Source organism: Nanorana parkeri, unplaced genomic scaffold, assembly GCF_000935625.1.
Source record: "Nanorana parkeri isolate BGI_ZX_2015 unplaced genomic scaffold, ASM93562v1 scaffold914, whole genome shotgun sequence".
In the NCBI taxonomy this organism is placed as follows: domain Eukaryota; kingdom Metazoa; phylum Chordata; class Amphibia; order Anura; family Dicroglossidae; genus Nanorana; species Nanorana parkeri.
In genome coordinates, this window is record NW_017307182.1 from 150,226 (window position 1) to 171,234 (window position 21,009).

At 38.4% G+C, this 21,009-nt stretch overlaps 1 protein-coding gene across 1 annotated transcript in view; it reads left to right on the forward strand.

The window, feature by feature from the left end:
• The window catches only part of ADCY7 (adenylate cyclase 7), a 95,688-nt gene that overhangs the window by 69,133 nt on the left and 5,546 nt on the right, over positions 1-21,009 (forward strand). The window contains exons 9-24 of the mRNA XM_018566082.1: positions 865-997; positions 2,239-2,427; positions 5,304-5,347; positions 6,121-6,201; positions 8,147-8,219; positions 8,829-8,926; positions 11,287-11,371; positions 11,584-11,721; positions 11,808-11,876; positions 12,269-12,435; positions 14,110-14,197; positions 15,937-16,095; positions 17,176-17,322; positions 17,398-17,505; positions 19,465-19,579; positions 19,977-20,101. Coding sequence (XP_018421584.1) covers positions 865-997; positions 2,239-2,427; positions 5,304-5,347; positions 6,121-6,201; positions 8,147-8,219; positions 8,829-8,926; positions 11,287-11,371; positions 11,584-11,721; positions 11,808-11,876; positions 12,269-12,435; positions 14,110-14,197; positions 15,937-16,095; positions 17,176-17,322; positions 17,398-17,505; positions 19,465-19,579; positions 19,977-20,101 — 1,819 coding nt within the window. The remainder of the gene's footprint in view (positions 1-864; positions 998-2,238; positions 2,428-5,303; positions 5,348-6,120; positions 6,202-8,146; positions 8,220-8,828; positions 8,927-11,286; positions 11,372-11,583; positions 11,722-11,807; positions 11,877-12,268; positions 12,436-14,109; positions 14,198-15,936; positions 16,096-17,175; positions 17,323-17,397; positions 17,506-19,464; positions 19,580-19,976; positions 20,102-21,009) is intronic.

A 21,009-nucleotide genomic window follows, 5' to 3' on the forward strand; every position in this document is an offset into this window, starting at 1 on the left:
GGGTGTCATTTAGAAATGTTACACATTAATTACAACATTGGTAATAAAGAAGAAAATCTTTTGTTGGACTCCATTGAATTCCATGGTTTATTCATCATCTAGAACACCAGACAAGCAGCAATACCTACTTTGAAGCCTGTTGACTGTTATCCTTTTTGCTATAGGAAGCAGTGCTGCATGCCAATATTTACCAGGAACAGAAGCAGGTTTTGATATTTGTAAAATAAAATGTTCCCCTAACTTTACCAAAGTTATCATCCAGCAGCTCTGTATACAATGTATTCTTTATATCTCCACTATCTGATATGTTTCAGTGCAGTGCAAATTAAATTATATTTACATGTTTTAATTCTCTTTATATTTTCACTTTGAAATGCAGAGCTTAGTGTAGCAAACTATTATTTGCACATTAATTATAATATTGAGTAAAGCTCAGTACTCAATATTAGTGCATATGAAGTATAATAAGTCTACCATTATAATACAGACTCTTGGGTGTTATCTCCAGTCACACACGCCTATTTGATTGACTACTAAATATGACTTTTCTCCTTAAACCGAGTCTGTTAGACAAAGGCTGATGCTGTACTATTTTTATGAATCGTTAACTCTGGAAATGGGAAACAATAGACCAAAAAATATTAACTTCTACTGTGTGTAATTAATTGAAAGATATACAAGTGCATGATATACAATAATATAGTCTTTAGCAAGAAACAAGGTTCAGTTATAGTATTGCTGCTGTGTAAATCCCATATATAGCCCTTACATATGGGCTAGTTTTGGACACCGCTTTATAAGGAAAATATAAGGTGCAGTTGGCACATTATTTTTGAAAATATGGCATTTTTCTTGTTTTGTTAGTCGGGTCCACATCACAGAAGCAACACTGAAACACTTGAATGGAGCTTACAATGTGGAAGAAGGACATGGGGAATTAAGAGATCCTTATCTTCAGGAAATGAACATTAAGACTTACCTTATCATTGATCCAAGGGTAAGTGTAAGTTTTTATAGCTAAACTAGAGTTCGTCATAATTTTGATAACACATGTTTTACCTGCTTGGATTTTTTCCTTTAGGTGTAACTGCAGGAAAATGGCTAAATACGCAGTTGAAATACATATACAGTGGGAGGAATTTATCAAAACTGGAGCAGACAAAATCTGGAGCAGATTTGCAATCAGCTTTTCTGTCTCATTTTCAAATCTTACCTGAGCAAACTGAAGAGAAATGCTTATTGGTTGCCCTAGGCAACTGCTCCAGATTCTGTCTGCTCCAGTTTTGATAAATTCCCCCATTATGTTTACTGTTTTAGCTGCCAAAGATTTTCTAATTCTATTAAGTCCATTTCCACCTTTGTAAGTGATTAGCATTTATTGTGGTAATTATGTGATGTATACATGTGCACATTTTTATGACTCGTATTGCAGGCTTTCTTCGTTTTATATGAAGGTTTTATTAGGCCTAAAGCCTAAAAATTAAAAATGTTCTCCACTGGAAAATCAGTCATCTGTAATCAGCTACCCCCCTCCCTGTCACCCATTGTAACATGATTGCTAAACACCAGCTCTGCCTTTAAACACAATACACTGTGCTGAGGTGGTGAGGGGGGGGATTTATCCACATTTCTTGCACAGCAAAGAGGCAGATATTTTCATGGGGCTATGAAGAGGAAAGCTAACAAAAAATGTAAGTTCCTGTGTTCATATACATCAGCTGCATATGTCTGCTTCATGCATACATCGGTGTACATTGCTGGCATATGTTTTAAAAAAAATACCTCTGCAAAGGTGGAAATGGGCTTTAAGCCAATTTCAGCATTTACACTTATCCATAACACTGCACAACTTGGCAGGTGATTTTCTTATTTCCTGGTTCAGCAACCTTTGCATTCAGCTGTTTCCCCAAGTAGGTTATTGCCTAGAAAATCCAAACATGGCACAGGGCCATCGTGTGTGCTGAGATCTGTAGTTTGCTAATATGATTTACCGATGTAAAGTATTGTGGCATTTCATAGGGATATGGACATTTCATAGGGAATGCACTTGCATCATCTATTTATCGTGTAACTGTTTTAATTGTTATCACAGAATTATAAAAAGATAGCAAAATAGTCTTTAGTACAACATTCTATAAACCATGTATCCATCTTGTGTTTTTACCTTGTTATACAATAGAGCCAGTTGTATTGCCTTTAATTGATTTTAATATTATGTGTTATGCTTTCTATTGTTAGTTCAAACAACGTCGGAGCCAGAACAATCACATCCTTCGGCCCCGAGTAAATGATGGCCTTAAGGTTCGACCTTCAGTTAGGATGACTCGGTATCTTGAATCATGGGGAGCTGCAAGGCCATTTTCTCACCTTGACTCCAATGAGCCCTCCAACACTGACTCTTCTGTCACGAATGGAAAACCAAAGCGGGTAAGTATCTATGACCTTATATGTTTTCTTCTACTAAAATAATCATAAATTGTCTTGAGTACATTATTGGTGCTACTCACTGTACTGCCAACTCCACAGCTCTCACAGTAAGTCATACCGCCAGTAATTTTAGCCATTGCTTTTTTTTTGGACTCAAACAAAAAATAAATCAAAGAAACCGTGCAGGAAGGCAGATTCTGTTTCCCCATGTGGTCTCCTTAGTTTTTACGTCTCAAGCTATGTAGGTATTGGGAAGGCGAGGGCCTTCTCCCATAGTGCCTTCTCACCCTGCATCATGGTAGGAATTATTCTGGGCGCTGTATGAAAGTGAACCTTTATAAAGTTAAAATTACTTTAGGTCAACAAATGAATTTAAATAGGTTATTGGTGTTATTTGTTTCTATGGGGTGTTGGCCTCTTCAATAGGTAATGGTAGTCAAGATAACATGCAAAAAGTCACTATGGATTTGTTGAGCCAGTGGCAACTATAAAATATTTCCCTAACCCACATGTGGCCATTAGTCATCAGCTCTCACAGCTCGCCAACAGTATCTTTTGAAGGCATAGTTGCAAACCTTTTGACATGAAAGCTTCCCGCGCAGTATTAGGTGTGTATACTGAACAGGGGGTATAGTTTTAGTGTAAGGGCTTAGTAAAGCAGTTGTTAGTGTTGGGGGCAGGGACTACAGGGTTAAGATTTTAGTGGGGGGGGGTTAAGTGTTGGAGGAAAAAGTGTTAAGGACTCACTTTAGGGGTTAGGGTAAAATAAAGAGTTGGGTTCAATGTTGTTATCTAGTGTCGGGTATGGTCATGTGTTAAGGCATAAGCTGCAATTACATTATCTCAGCATTCAGCACCATTCATGCCAAGAGCGTACACTGCAGTATGTGCACTGCAGGCATTGTACACAAAAGACTTTGCTAGAAAAAAGGGAAATAAGTTATGGCAGCAGAAGACTGCCTTAGTGTTAGGGACACTTATGGGAGCTATTGGCCCTCGATGACATGTGGACCTTTTTATGGTAATGGCAAGATTACCAATGCCAACATTTACCAATTATTAGCCAATAATAGTTCCTGACATTTTGGTATATGGGTACTGTAAATATTTTAAGGTACAGTGCAGTTTTGCTTCACTTCTAGTGGAATTCTAGGATGCGATGCAACAGTTGGCCCTGTTGCATTTAAAGTGTATATATACAGGCAAAACTTTTTTTTTGTAGCATGGTTAAGAGTCTATTTGTGCTTGTGGTCACTCCCAGAAGCAGAGGCAGTGCCAAGGTTGTCTACCCCTGCTCTACTCTGTCAAAACATTTGTTTACTACTTATGTAACAGTGAATAGAATGTAAAATGGTCTGATCCTCTATCATGTTTTACTGCTGTCTGTCAGTATTCAGAAGATGTTCCCTCTCCTTTCTGCTCACAAGGTTATAGCTGTGAGTGGAGTGTATTCAGAGGATGTTTCTTCGGTAAATCCTCTACATAGCTGGTGACACTATCTGAAGGAATATGTGGGTCATAGCACAGACAGTGTTGAGTCACAGTGAACAATAGTGAATAATATGATAGAGGAAGTGTTATCTTTACATAAATACATAATCTGTTCTCTTACAGTAACTTGTGAGAGCAAATATTTCACGAGGCATATTAATCTATTCATATGTTATTGTATATATTTGAATGGATTGCATTTCAGTTATGAGTAATAGGTAATATATTTACCCTTGCCAGGGTTTCTGTGAAATTGTTTTCCTGCACACTTGCTGATTCCCCACTCTTCCTGCTGGAGTTGAACTTATTTTTTATGAGCGAGAATAAAGCCAAAATTGTAAGAACGCCTACTTTCTAGCGTTGGGTGACAAACAGGGTAAAACATAGTTAAAGTGACCCCGTTTATAAACCATTTGCCTTGTACATTAACAACCTTTCTCGTCTCTTCCTACTGGTTGATTGGCAACCTGGCTGGGGGGCATGGAATCTTGTAGCTGATTCTTTATATGGAGCATTTTCTAATGCTGGCAATACACTAAAGCAACTTTGTAGCTTTCCTTCAACTTTTAATAGAAACAGTCGGCCTCGCACAATTTTATTTATAGTTTCAAATGACCAAAGGTGCAGAATTACAGTGGAAAGTCATTGAAATGTCAAATCTATATTGCACCTTATAAGTCCCTAGATCGGGTGGCTAAATTAGTTTTTAATTTTTTCAGGCTTTTTACTCATTTTCTTTTAATGAAATGAGTAGAACTGAAGCAAATACTTTTTTTGGATAGAGTAAGGGAGAGTTATAAACCCCTGTCTGCTTTTCTTTTTACCATGTGTCCCATTGGGAAGATTTCCCTTAACTTTTTGCCTGATAGCCACAAAAGAAGGTAAGAGGAAATCCCTCCATAGAGAGGGAATTTCCTGGTGGTCAGCAGGGTCACAAAAACTACTATTCCCTTTCTGAAGTAAGCCCAGAATTTTGGATTTTCTTTCAGTGATAATGTCACCATGACAAATGGAGAGGGCAAATCTCCCTAATAGGGACACAGAAAGCAAACAACCAGATAGATGTTCTAATCACTCTCCACCCTATCCAAAACGTAAAAAAAAGGCTTTGCCTTTCAGTTGCGCTTTAAGAGACCAAAGGGAGTAAACACTGTCATTTGAAACTTTTCAAACACCTACAAAAATACAGGTTGTAAATTTTTATAGCTGACAGAAATCAACCATATATTCTAGAGAAAACTGTTAATAGATTAATTTATATTAACCACTTTCAATATTTGAATTAGCAGCCGTTGTCATATTTGCTCTAAAAGAATTTAAGACGGAGATTGGCAGAACAGATACTGTTTATGTTGCCTAAATTGTATTAACTTTTTTCCCTGTAGGAAATCCCCATGCAAGGAATGGGGCGGCATTCTAACACAGAAAGGTAAATAAAACTGATTTTTGTGTCTTTCTGTGGGATTTAATTCAGAGCTATAGAGTATATGTACAAGTAAGAAAATGTTTAAAATAGGATAAATGTTTCACCCTTACATATTTTGAGTGCAAATTTGAAAATAAATGGAAGAATCTGGAGCAAATGGCCTTAATTGCAGATGGCTTTGACAGGAAAGAACCTGTGATGCCTCTACCACGGTGACATTTTGACATTTTGCACAGTCATAGGGCATAAGGCGAGTTCTTTTAACTGTGCAAAGTTGGCCATGCACCAGTAGTAGTTATTGGGATTACATTGAAGATCCGTTTCAACTGCAGTGATTAAAAAATCAGGGATTGCTTGTCTTTGTTAGGGTGGTTTCAATCCTGCTGTACTGCATCTTTAATTCTCTTACCTCTCCTTTTGAATGGTGCTTCCCCCTCCCGGTGGAGATATCTCTTTTCTTTTTCTCTCATCTTTTTTTCCTTCTTTTTTTAACTTTTGCGGCCCCCCCCCCCCCCCCTGTTAAGTATGTTTAATCGTCCCACCGTGCACTACCCTGTTTGACCAAGTGGTGCTTTTTGTGCAGGGCTATTGGACACATTTTTATCTCACTTCCTGTCCAGGTGATCACACAGGAGGGGAATCTAACCAATGGGGACCGAGTAGTAAAAATACGAACCCGATTCTAGTTCTTACCCACAGTAAACAAAACAAAGAAAAAAATGTGTTATCATTATTTTTATTATTATCGTCATCCTCTTCATTATTATTACATTTAGGACTGTGTCACAGAAAAGGAATCAGGAGGAAGAACTCCATGACAGAATGCTGAACACAATTGATGGGCTCAGTTCCGTCAAGTACGGTCAAGTATTTCTTAGTTTGATCCACATAAGCTGCCACTTACGACATCCTTCATTTACATGCATTGCTGGTGAATTCACCATGTTCATATCATAATCTCTGGAGCAGTATGTAGCATATTCCATGATGACAGCAACTGGAAATCTTGGAACACTAATGCAAATGAAAATATACCAATGAATGTAATTATCAATTAGCATTGGTAGTGCTGCTCACAAACTACATAGGGAGAGCTCTGTTAACCAGCCTCCTTACATCCTACCTTGGCCTCATGCATAACTGATAACAGGCTGCATGTGTTGTTTTTTATTTTTTAGGCAGGAGATGGTGGGAAACAGGGACAGAGGATTTGCAAGTGATGCTATCATGTTTACATGAGATTCTTAGTGGTTGGGTTTACACCTACTTTAACTAAGTTTGAGTTCTTTGAACTGCATATCTGTCCCCAACAACTGATTGACAGTTCTTCAGTTGTCAATACCTGGGCTACTTTTTTTCTATTAATTTAGGTTGTTTCCTTTTTTTTGATTATAACTTTTAGCTTGGAGTGATTAGTGAAGTGCTACTGTAAACAGCTGATGATACCAAAATCGGGAGGGGAATAGTCACTGAATCAGATGCTATAACATTGCAGAGGGATCTGGATAAAATAGGGGAGTGGGCAACTACATGGCAGATGAGGTTTAATGTAGATAAATGTAGAGTTGTGCACTTTGGGGTTAAAAACAAGAAAACGGATTACACACTAATGGGAGCTCCCCTGGGGAAGTCCGAAAGGGAAACAGATTTGGGGGTCATTTTAGATCACAGGCTGAATAATAGCTTGCAGTGTCAGGCTGCGGTAAACAAGGCTAGTAGAGTTACAATTAACTTGATGACAAGGACAAGAGGCCACCACTTAAAATTGGTGAAGAAAAAATTTCAGCACAAGGGGCGAAGGGGTTTCTTCTCAGATCAGTCAAGGTCTGGAACTCGCTGCCACATACTGTGATTTCGGCTGAGAGTGTGGAATCATTCAAGAGGCGATTGGACGATTTCCTCATGGACCCTAATATACAGGGGTACAAGTACTCCTAAGATTGAGAACACACAGGGACCTATACATACTACACACCAATAGGACCATACACACATACACAAACAGATTGGACTTGATGAACATATGTCTTTATTCAACCTCAAATACTATGTAACTAGTATATATTTTCAACAGTAAAAAGCGCATTATGACATTAGACCTTGGTTGACTGTTTGGAATAACATCTGCCTCCCAAAGAACCTATTTTATGGTAAAACTGAATGTATTAACATTCATGATCATAATATATTTAAAAGACTGCAAAGTGTTCTAGTGAATAAAATGTTTCAACATTAATCCTTCTATTGTGAATGTTTCAACTATGTATCTTGTCATTGGTTACCCCCATAAAATGGCCAGCTGTAACATGAACATGTTGAAATCACAGATACTGGGCAACAAGCATTTAATACCCCAAGGTCTCTCTCAGAATAAGATGGGTGATCCTTTCTGGGTGACTTTGGTGATGTTTGTATTATGTTTGTTCAGAATGGGCATAGCACAGGTTCCCGTTAACCCTAAAACATAGCTCTCTAAACCATAATTTTAACTTATATATCACTATATAAGCCCCATAAAACATGTAATTTTTTGGGTGGGGCATTGAATTTGGCACCATAAGTTGACATTCCTGGAAATGTTTTGATAGCTTGTAGGGGTAATTACTTTCACATCACAAGTTTTACATGACTAACATAGCGAATCATTTATAAATACAAAGTAAAATTGTTGTATTCAAAACACAGCAGCATCAGACTGAGTCATAGCAATGACCTTCATATTTAATTTTTTTATGGTCTAGCTGTATAATAAGAAATGGTTTTAAACAGCTGAAGTAAAGCAGATTGTTTACCTTTTTTTAGACCGTGGTTTGGTAAATCAGATGACTTTTATGCCTTCCTGTTCTTTTTCACTGCTGATGGCCTGGAAAGAGAGGTAAATATTACTTTCTATTTAATTTCCATCTTGCCTTAACTTTAAAATCAAAATGTACCTGCAGCATGTAAAACTATCTTAAGTATAGCTTTGTGGGTTTATCTGTTAAAGAAGAACTCCAGGAATGTAAAAAAAAACTTACCTTTGCAGTGAGGCTACCCCCTTACTACAAGGGTTACATCATTGTTTTATCTAGGGGTCAATTAGAGCATATATACTTACCGGATCCCTGGTCCTGCTGGGCTGCTAGACCAGTCCACACAGTCTCTTCTTCCCTGGGCTCTGGCAGTCAAAGAACCACTGCTATTGTCATGTCTACTTCAGGTCCATTATCTTGCATTAGACGTGAGGATGCCGAGGGATATTCAAAAGCTGGAGTGAAGGGGGAGACAAGTGAGTTCCAACTGCCATGGAACTAAGGATCACGTGGGTATAGCTGCTTTATTTTAGCCCCCTAGACAAAATCAGCATTTAACCCTTGCAATGCGGGGGTAGCCCCACTGCCGGGGGATGTTTTTCTAAATTCCTGGAGTTCTTCTTTGTTAGTTGCGGCAGGTAACAATTTTTCCCTTTTTAAATGTTTTAGCTGAATTGTTTTTTGTTTTTCAGTACCGCACCCTCAGAATACCTAAGATCCGGAATTATTTCTTGTGTGCCAGTGTAGTGTTCTTGTGCATATTCTTGATCCAAATTTTGGTCATGCCAAGGTTGGTACATATTCTACTCATATAAAAAAAATAATTTTATTCAGCTATAATGCTATCTTTCATCTTGCATTCAAATTAGTTCACACCTCGCTTCCACAGTTAGTCAAGTGGTTGTGTTGGATGTGTTTGCTTTCATGTTGGGTTGCTGTAGCTGAAGTTATAATATCGACAACTGCACCTCATTTAATATCTTGAGTTAAAATATGAATTAAAAGGAATCTGATTACACTGCACAGAAAAATGTTTCTGTCCTTTCACATGTTATTTCTTGGGTTTAATTTAAATAAGTACAGTATGTTGGCCAGTCATTTTGCAGTATCAGTAAATTGCCCCATTTGTTTGCACTATAGCTAAGCCAGCAATTCACTATGTTTCCAGGTGCAAATTAGAGGGAATGTAAACGGAGTTGAATTTTTTTGGCAGATATCACAAAGTCATCTTGCATTTCTGCAGAGATAATATGGCACATAAAGTTGAACTCCATGAAACCTGTTAAATACAGTACAAGGTTGACATATACAGTTTATATGTGCACTGTGTTACCTGCTAAAGAATTTAACAATTTCTAATTCTGTTCAGCCAATCTTCTGATTCATGCACCCCTGGCAGTCAGCACAGCTAGGTTCTGCACTCTCCGAGACCTATCTGCAAACTATGACTTCAAAAACTATTGGCCACAGGTAATGTTTTTATTTATGAACCTGCAACCCAATACCAGTGCCCAGGGGGCAGCCAGATTGTGCTCACCCTTGTTGGTGGCTCAAGGCTCACAGCCTGTGTGAAAACAGATCAATTATTGCTTATTGTACTCCGATATTCTAAAATGGCCTGGACAGATTTGATGGCACCCCAATAAAAGATTATTCATATTTGGATCATAGTGATATTTTAGACTGTTTTCTGTAATTCGTATCACACATGTCTTCAATCTTGTCATCAGTCAGCCTAAAAAAATACTCACTCTGCTGTTGGATATGATTGTGTGCACCACACTGAACATTGAGCTAAGAAAGCAAAGGAAAGAGTTTTCTGAGGAGATCAGAATGAAAAAATAAAATAGCATGTCAAACGTAAAGCCTGTGTGACCATCTCCAAGCAGCGTGATGTTCGTGTGACTACAATTAAATATTATTCCAAATATTATTAAGATGTGTAAGGCCTATGGGAGTGTAGTCAACCTCCCTGGACATGGTCACAAGAGGATAATTGACCCCTGATTTAACAGAATCGTGTGAATGGCAGACAAAGCCAAGGAAAACTTCCAAAGTGATACAAGCTGAACTCCAAGGTCAGGGCAGATAAGTGTCTGATCCCACCATCCATCACTTTTTGAGTGATGGTGATCTCAAACAAAGAATACCCAGGAGGACCCTGCTGTTGAAAGAAAAATATAAAAAAGCCAGACAGGAATTTGCTAAAATGCATATTGACGAGCAACCATACTTCCGGGAGAATATCCTTTGGACAGATGAAACAGTGCAGCTTTTTGGCATGCCACATCAGATCTATGTTTACAGATGAAAATATTAAGCTGTCAAAGAAAGGAACATGTACCTATGTACCATGTGAAACACGAAGGTGGCTTGGTTTTGTTTTAGGGCTGCTTTGGTGCACCTGGCGTGGGGTGTCCTACATTTGTGCAAGGCACAGTGAAATTTCAGATCTATCAAGGAATTCTTTAGAAAAATGAAACTCTGTGTCAGAAAGCTCTGTCTTATTTGCAGGTCTTGGGTCCTCTAACAGGACAGTAACCCAAAACACACTGCTAAAAGCCAAGAATGACTAACAAAACATTGGACTATTCTGAAATGGCCTTCTATAAGCCCTGCTCTGAATCCTATTGAACATCTATGGATGGAAGAGCTAAAATAACCAGTCCGGAGAAGGCACCCTTCAAACCCGGGATAGCTGGAGCAGTTGGTTCAAGAAGAGTGGGCCAAACAACTTGATGGTGCAGAGGTCTCATTGAGAGCTACAGAAATTGCTTGTTTGCAGTGATTGCCTGTAAAGGATGTGCAACTAAATATTAGGTCAAGGATCCCAATCCTTTTTTGTTTGCATTTTTAATGACAATATAATTTGCTTTATACTTTAAAATATTCTATTAAATCAAAAGTCAAAAGCAAAGTCTGATGTTTATTAAATATGGAATTATCAATGATGGGTGCCAATTGCTTTTGTCAGTTTCAAGTTTTTAGAGAATATTGGGTGTTCTCCTTTTTTTGACCGAACTATAATGTGGCCAGCTGTTTAGTTTATGGAATGGAATAGAGTTTCAGTCTCTAGATTGGGATACAGATTTCCAAAATGTAAGCAACGAGTACGTTTAATACAATATTGTAATTTGTTCTCTCTTGCAGGAGTGTAAACTTAGGTGTTTCATTTGCTGCGGTGTCCTTGATCATGCTTTGCGTGTTGCTTATTTGCTATGCAGACAAATGTGTGGTAAGTATGCACCCCAATTTGCTAACTGATTATCCATGAAGCTGTCAGTTGAACTGCCTTACAAAAGCCTGGAGCACAACAGCCAGACTTGACAGGTTGCTGCGGACAATCATGCTAGTTTTTCTTTGCTCCAGTTTTTGTAAATCTGTTTGGCAGACAGCTGTTGGTTGATATGTATCCAATATTAATAACAGATTGTGTGTGTTTTCCAGCGTTTCTGTGGGGAAAGTTCTCCTATGTCACGGTCCCTATGCTCTATAGCAGAAATGGTAGAGACTAAACCTCTAGTGAGGGTTTTACTGGCAATGTTGACAATAGCAGCGCTCCTAGTAATCGCTATTCTTAATTTGGTAAGCCCTTTTAATGTCATCTGTATGCATTATGTATTGTTAAATGTGCACTAATAAATAAGTAATATGTATGTTTGTTCTTTCAGCCTTTAGACAAAACTCTCCAGAAATGCAATGGCTCAAGCTTAGAGATGGACAGTTGTCAAAGCATACCAGTAAGTTATTTCAAAGCTTTATATAAGTGAAACAATAATAGCATGTCATGAATCTGTATTTCTAGTTTCTCTATAATGGTAAAGAGCTATGGCTCTGGCTGTGTCTCTTGATCGACTCAGAGATCAACATTTTATGATGAGTACAAAAATCCTATTTCCTAGCAACATTTTTTAAATTTGTGTTCACTCACTTTTTATATAGATATACCTTAAGCCTGCTTTCCACTATGCTGGTTTGTGTATTGTTAGAAGCATATATCACAATTACATTTGTGTGCATTAGTATACATTTTCTACACTTGCATGACATGTTGACTTTATATGTTTATCACTGCTTGTATTACCCTTGTAAAAACCAGAAATGTGAATAGATTTTATCTTTTTGTTTTTAGTATTACATATACTGCTGCATTTTGGGTTTTATTGCATGCTCGGTGTTCCTGAGAATGAGCTTCGAGATCAAGATGCTCCTTCTGTCTTCTGCCTTCATAGTATACAATGTCATCATATTTCATACGCATTCTGCCTTGTTCAGAAGTGCTTTACCACCCAGCAACAGGTAAGAGTGTAAATGCTCCTCTGCAACAGAGGACTCTCCAGTGTCACAGAAAAAAAAGTAATTCTTACTATGCATTATATTAATTGCACAGTATTAGTGTTTTATATGTAATCCAGTGCATGTATGAGATTAATAGACTAGACAATTGGAGAACTTAAGGTCTATATCATATAAAGCTTTTAAAAAGCAATATAGTTAGACATTTTGGAACATCATGGCCTTTATAATTCCAGTATTCATTTATGGTTAATTCTTGTATAAGGAGGGGTGGCAATCTAAAATAATGCTTGTTTTTGAATCTTAGAAGGTGACCTAATTAAAGTAAATAAGGATGGATAGTATTTTCTGATATGGTGACACGATACAGGTTGCAGAAAAGGGAGATCTTCTCAGAGTTGACTTACCAAAATTTTGCTTTGGTGAGGAAAATGTTTTGAGACATTATGGGAAGTAGCACCGTTCATTCAGCAGGTTATATACTTGTTCTTGTAATCTATTGAAAAAAGGAGTCTGTAAGCCCGAGTTTATATATTTTCTTAATTTAAAGTGATTAATGAAATCTCTTTCTCAGCACCTACCAAATGTGATTAATATTTAGTAGATCACTGAGAGACATCTCATAACTACTACTTAGCCATACGGTGGAAAAAAGAAACATTCAACATCTCACACTCACCACAATAGCTCTTCAATGATTACCAGTGTTAACCTGTATTTAGATGGATGGCAGTATAAGCAGATGGTATAAGAGCTCAGATTGTTGGCACTAGTAATGCTAGCTACACAAATAAATAGATTACCAAGATGACTGATGTATCTTTTAATGATGTAAAGGTCAGCAGGGGGAACCTGTGAGACCTACGAGGGGGACCCAGGAGATTGACACGCCTCGAAGTGTCCATTTTCCTGTGGAGTTCACATGAAGATTTTGGGTGTTCTTGCAGTGCAGGCAGCAGGAAGGGTAGGTATTGACTTGCTTATTTTTCAAGCATGCCTGTTTCCAATAACATGTAAATAACAGAGTCACTTTCAGTAACAGGTTCACCTTCAAGTTAATTGCTGGCTGCAGAGATTGCACAAATACATCCAATGAACATGCTTTAGACAAAGTTACAATTTCCTCATCACATTTTAGCTCCAGATTCATCAAAAAATGGAAGAGAGAGAGAAAGATATACTGACAGAACACTACTATAACCAAAGTCCTTCTCCATGAACACCTGTCGGCACTAGAGAGGACTGATTAAAACAGTACATATACAGATCCGTTCCATAAGGTGCACCAGATAGTGATTCTGAACTTCGTCCTGGATTCTGGATTTACATAAACAAGGTTTAGCTGATAACTCCTGTGGATGATTTACTTTTACTCAGAGTTACACGGCTTTAATAAGAAAGGGAGAGTGAAGTTCAGGATTATAATTTACCTTAGGGAGTGGGTCATTTTGAAGGTGTACACAGGGTACACCAATATGGTCATTGGCAGTTTCTGTATTTTTAGAGGGATAACTGTTCTTCAAACAAATCTTATTCTCACTTGTGTGCCTTCCTTTCCTTCTCTGAAGTTGCTCAATAATTCAGTATAATTTTTACTGAGCATTTTAACACAAGGAGGAATTAGGAAAAAAAATTATTTTGCCCGTTGTAACTGTTATTGTCTTTTTGTTATTGTAGTTTTGTGGGCATTATGGAAGACCTGCAAAGGATATCCTGTTTCTATCTGTCATTATTCTTCCTCATATTAGTGTTATTGGCAAGGCAGGTAAGAAATCAGGAATTCTGTGTAAACCTAAAGTATATATTAATCAAATTGGTATTTATTGCAATAACTTAGGGGCTGTATGTCGTATTGATAGCCCGAGAGGCCTTCATTACTGTGCTGATGGGCTATACAAATGGTAGGGTGCATCATAAAAAACAATGCAATTGTTTTTTGCAAACCAGCAGAAAGTGTGGCAGGTGACTTTTTAGCAACTTTCAGATCCCTTGTTGTAAATTTCTAGTAACAGTTAGAAACTAAGAGCATACATCTGTTTGAGCTGTGTTTCAGCTTTACTGCTTTACTACACAATATTTGTGCACAGTGCAAATGTAGCATCAACTTAGAATACAGTGAGGGGAATAAATCAATACTGGAGCAGACCAAACCTGGAGCCATGGCCCATTGCAACCAATCAGCATCCACCTTTCATTTTCAAACCTTAACTGAACAAACTGAAGAAATAAACTGATTGGTTTCCATAGGCAACTGCTCCACATTCTTCTGCTCCAGTTTTGATCAATTCCTCCCAGTGTGCTTAAAAAGAGTGTTTTTACGTCATAATTTGTGTTCTGAAAGGGATCTACAATAAACCGTAATAGCAGCACCTAAAACTAAAACTATTAATTTGTGTTGCTTTTTGGGTGATTGGAGCAGGCTATACTTATCTTTACATCCCCCATGGTAATAACTATCTTTCCTCAAGAAATCTTAATCTTTCATAGTTGCTGTGAATTAGGAAACATCCTATATAATATATAGACCTACAATGGGCAATCCTCTTAGTACTCATAACTGTATGAAAATTGTGAGCTGTATGATGAGGAGATGGCCAAGGTCCTGCAGTTAAGTAGCAGGAACTGTAAAGACAAATTGCCAACATCAACAATCGACAGCACTTCACAATCACTCACCTCTCCAATTCCATGTGTGAACTCCCACAATGATGGTCTCTCAGGTGCTGGCAAAGAAGAGATGTGCTTTCACCAGTAGTAACACTGGTACAGACAGAAGCCGCACTTTTATACATCTTCTAACTTGAATTCACACTTTATTACTATGCAGATAACAGATACACCATACAGACGCGCCAGATCCTCTCAAACGTTTAGCCTTCCAAGGCTTAAATATATAGATCAAGAATCTCTATGATTAAGCCCTGGCAGGTTAAATGCGTGAGAGGATCTGGGGAGCTTCTGTATGTTGTATCTGTCATAGGCAAAGTAATAAAGTGTGGATTCAAGTTAGAAGATCTATAGAGTGTGGCTTCTGTTTGTAAAAATGTTACCAATGCTACATCAGTGGACAGTTTTGTGTAAAGTTCCTCATATGTGGGTGATCATAGATAAATAATGTGAGTAGTGCTGAGTCATGTACATAAAGTGCAATGCAGTAATAATATCCTTGCACTGTACGTGAGGGCCCACCCACAACCCAGAGCGTCAGAAAAAAAGAGGTGAGCTCCCGAAGCCTGCTAGAGCAGCTTATTCCTGTTCCCTAGATTTAGAGCATTTAATCCTTGCAATGTAGGGGGCCCCAACTGCAGGGGTGCTTTTTGTTTAATTCCTGGAGTTTAGCTTTGATATTAATGCATAAAGATAAAGTTTCATATTTGTGTGTTTGTGTGTGTGTACGCGTATTGTAAGTATTTCTGTATGTATCTTGTATTATGATTTTTTTATTTCTGTGATATGCAAACACGAAGCTTAATGTAGTGCTATCCCCTTTATTGTGTTGTTAAGGTGGACTATTACTCCAGATTAGACTGTTTATGGAAAAATAAGTTTAGGAAAGAAGATGAAGAAATTGAAACCATGGAAAATCTGAACCGGCTTCTATTGGAAAATGTACTTCCTGCCCATGTGGCTGCCTATTTTATTGTCAACAACAAAATAAATGAGGTGGGGACTGTGCAAAGCTTGCATTCTTTTACAAAAGAGGCATTGTTATGGACATCCAGTGGAATTAAGATGTGCATGGCTGATCTGCTTTATACTACAGGTGATAGGTTTATGAGGAACCAGCCAGAATATGTTTTGGTTTGTAAGCTAGATTCTCTTCCTGGTGTTTCTCAATATACATACTGATGTTCAAAATATATAAGCTATTTAGTCTGCATGAAGCAAAAAGCTATTTAAAGGTGTAGGGAGAAGCACCAGTAGGATGGGATGGGTTTGGTATGGGGTGTTATCAACTAACAGGCACACGGACTTAACCAAAAAAGACACAAGCCTACATGGCCTTCATAAACGTCACCAGAGGGTGTTTTAAGGAAACAAGTTTATATTTAAAAATGTGACCCATGCTGATGTCACTTTTATAAAAAAAAAACATTTATACAGTGGTTTTCCAGAACTCTTTTACTTGTCACTAGTTTTAAATGGGAGGTGCAATTTCAGTATACCTATTGCTCTTCTAGCAGGCGAGACTAGGCTCTCTGACATCTCAGTATGCCAAGTGAAACAATCAACAGTAGAAAATTATCCTTGTTAGCTCTACTAGGGGTGAAATGCAGCAAAGAGGGGAGCTGATTGGAGTGTCCCCAAAAGGTCCTGAAAAATAGCAGTGTACTTTTCTGGCATGTGAGTGTGCATAGGCATTCCTGTGCCTACAGCCCCATACAGCCTCAACCACAGGAAATACCAATGACTAGTCCTCTGCCCTCTGTCTGCTTTTTTTGGCACACCTTCTACATTTCAGTTCCTCTTTAACATATTTTAAATATGTGAAATAATACTACTTCAAAACGTGTCCTTCAAAAGAACCTGTGACATATACAATAGAATGTGTGCTAAGTGTAACAACACATAGCTACCAGTACACATACAAGTTATATTAGTTAGACGATGGTGTTTTGTGATAGGATTGGCTGCTGCAGATCAGACAGGATTGCAGTGCGCTATTAAAGAGATCTTTTCTTATTTTAATTATTAAGTTCTAAATCCTGTAAATGGTAAAAGAGCTATCTTCTTGTTTGACAGGATTTGTATCATCAGTCGTATGACTGTGTCTGTGTAATGTTTGCATCAGTACCAGAGTTTAAGGTCTTCTACACAGAGTGTGATGTCAACAAAGAGGGTCTGGAATGTCTGCGGCTTTTGAACGAGATCATCTCTGATTTTGATGAGGTATGTCTTGTGTTATCTTATTGTTAGTTTACAACCATTGAAATTATTTTTTTCTAACACAATTTTTTTTGATAGCTTTTAATGAAACCAAAATTCAGCGCAGTGGAAAAAATCAAGACAATTGGCAGTACCTACATGGCAGCAACTGGACTCATTGTAACTCCTGGGCAAGAAAGTAACCAGGTAATACTGCTCTGAATATTTAAAACTCAATTGAACTCTCAGTTTAATTTAACTAAATACATTCCAGGTGCATCAAAACAATAGACATACAGTTTGCTTTCTTTAAAAAGCAGCCACAGTCCGAGTGGAAATGACTGTCCCCTGTCAGCACGCTGCAGAATGGGAACCTGTGCGGAAGCAGTGACCTATTTGCAGAGGTCTGACACATCCTCTGCTGAGATCCAAAGCTCTTCAGTAAGCAGGGGGCATTACTTTTGCTGATTGCCATGCTATAAGTCTGATTCTTAGGGTGGCATGTCAGATCTCTGCAATACTTCCCCAGAGATAGCAAGGGTCCTACTCTTCAGCTGCTGGCAGGGGACAGTTTTTTCTACTCAAGCTGCTACAGTAAGATACTAAACTATAAAGGTGCCCATACACTGCACGATTCTCGTACGAGAATCAAGCAGTGTGAATGAAGACGTGCGACCGTTTCTACTGTACGGTCGCACGTCTTTTGTCTAAGGAGCATGCTAGAAAACCAGCCGAAAATCTTACGATTTTCGGCTGGTTTCAACGGTTCTCGGGAGACAAATGCCGAATGGGCCGGTGTGCGCACGCGCACACTGCCCGTTCAGCATTGCAGTCATGGGAAGCCCGCCCCTCAAGGGGGCGGGCTTGCGATGATTGCAAGTACAATCTGCCTGTCCAAGATGGGCAGATCGTACGTTTTTTAAATTACTTTACAACCATCGCAAGACTAAGGTCTTGCGATGATTGTAAAGTGTATGGCCACCTTTAGACTTTGTACATCTTTTGTTTTGATGCACCTGGAATGTAATTAGCTGATTCAGACTAAAGGTTGAATTAACGTTTGTAAATCCACTTATGTGTGGAGATTGTGATGCAAACATTTGGACCTTACATGGCTGGTTTCTAGTTAATGTTTTACACTTGCACTAAGTAAGCATATAGTTACATAGTATTTGCGGTTGAATGAAGACACAGGTCCATCAAGTTCAATCTATTGCGTGTATGTATGTGATTCTGCATATGTATGTGTGTATGTACGAGTCCATGTGTGATCTTGTTTTTAAGGGTACCTGTACCCCTGTATGTAAGGGTAAATAGAGGGGAATTTATCAAAACTGTAGCAGACCAATTCTGGAGCAGCTGTGCATGGCAACCAATCAGCATCTCTCTTTCATTTTCAAATCTTAACTGAACAAACTGAAGAGAGACGCAGATTTGGTACCATGCGCAGCTGCTCTAGAATTTGTCTGCTCCAGTTTTGATAAATTCCCCCCATAGTGCGTACTTCACATTTGATTAATGACCTCCAACATAATATATTTTATGAAAGCAGAGATCCTACAGAATTGAGATGGTTACCATGATTTTTTACATCATACAATATTACTATAACATATATTTCTACTGCATATACTGTGTATAATCCTAATTTTAATATTATGTTACTTTACATATCTGTAATTCGAGAATTATGTAATAGAATTATGTAACTAACATTCTAGTTGACTGGCTGTTATCCTGTTCCACTGCCTTTAGTGTGTCACTGACCTGGAACGAGTATGCAGATTAGGAAGTAAAAAAACAAAACGGATTTCGACTTTCGTATACACCTAGGGAATACTCCATGTTTTTTGTCAATTGCAGATTTTATGTAAATACGTACAGGAGGCAGAGAACTTGTGGCCACCTTTTTTAAAAAGCTTTGTGGATGTGGCTGGACAGAGTGTGATGTAACTGGCTTGCTGAATCAACTGTGAGTTGCAACGTGAAAAATGGTGCTGCTATTAAATTATCTAACTTGGCACGCTGCAGCCAATCCTGTTCAGCTGTTAAAACCGACCTAACACTTGATGATCAAAGTAAATCATAGACTATCTAACTGGGGCACTGCTACTTGGACATCGATTGCATGATAGTGAAACTACGGTTTATTACTCTTTCTTCTAGGACCAAGAAAAGCAGAATGCTCAAATAGGAATCACTGTTGAATTTGCTATGGCTTTAATGCAGAAGCTAGATGGGATCAATAGGCACTCCTTCAATAATTTCCGCCTACGTGTTGGTATGTTGCAAATTATACATTACTCATAAGGATATAATAGCTGCTAGAATTTCATTATAGACTTGCACATTCAATGGAAATGTTATACATTGGCCAATTTAATTAGCCATGTGTTTTTGCATGTATCCACTGATGCTCCAGTTGGCAACAGTGGAGACATAAACATGGGTATTTATCCTTTATCTGACTGTATCCCTTTTATTGTGTCATATTCTAATAAAGGTGTTGTGACTTATGTCACACACTGGTCATTTCCGTAAATGCTAGGTTAAGTGTTGGTCTGTGGCCTTCAAGATAGTGAGAAGAGAGAAGGGGATCATTCTTCACAACATGCTAGGAACCTTGGTTGAGAAAGGCTGCTCCAGATTATGTTAATATGACCTATTGCATATTTTAGGTATAAACCATGGACCTGTTATTGCTGGAGTCATTGGAGCTAGGAAACCTCAGTACGACATCTGGGGGAATACTGTGAATGTTGCAAGTAGGATGGAGACCACAGGAGAGCTTGGGAAAATTCAGGTAATTCTTCATCTGAATGGTATAATCTGTAAACTTATTTCCACTTCCATCAGTAACATAGACAATGTAATTGTAAAGTGTTTCTACATGGCATATAGCTATATCAACAGCAGATAGAGCCAATGGTTATATAAAGGACTGCAGAGGCTATCTGTCTTAAGATCATGGTAAATGCTCATACAATGCTCTCAGGGTAACCTGTGGTAAATTGGTAAAGGAGTACGTGAATGACAAATTACATTTTTATATCTTTCAGTAAAAAGTTGGAAACTGCTTTGGTGGGTTGTAAGTTTGTAAAAGTTTGTATAAAGCAAAAAGGAGCGCCTCCATAGTGTAAAACAGTATTTAATAAAAAGAAGGCACACAGCTAGGGCTGTACATACAAACAACTGTAGAACACAGACATGTAACAAGGATGGGTAAACGAAATCACGTACAAAGACGAGCTGGAGTTTAACATGTTTCAGAGGCAATGCCCCCTTCATCAGAACCTAGGTTCTGATGAAGGGGGCATTGCCTCTGAAACATGTTAACCCGTGGAATACTTGGGGGCAGAAGACTGTGGTTTAACATCAGTACTCTAGCTCGTATTTGTTAAATGATTGTGGTTTAACATCAGTACTCTAGCTCGTATTTGTTAAATGATTTTGTTTACATATACTTGTTACATGCGTGTGTTCTACAGTGTGTATGTACAGCCCTAGCTGCGTGCCTTCTTTTTTATTAACCCCTTCGTGACTGACGACGTACAGTGTACGTCGCCAGCATCGGGGCTGTTTAAACAGACTCCCGGCGACTTTTGCCGCCGGGACTCTGTTTAAACTTGTAGAGCCGACTGTCGGCTTTACAACAGAAGTGATCCTGGCGACTTACCTGTCGCCAGATCGCTTCTGCGTCCCGAAGAAGGG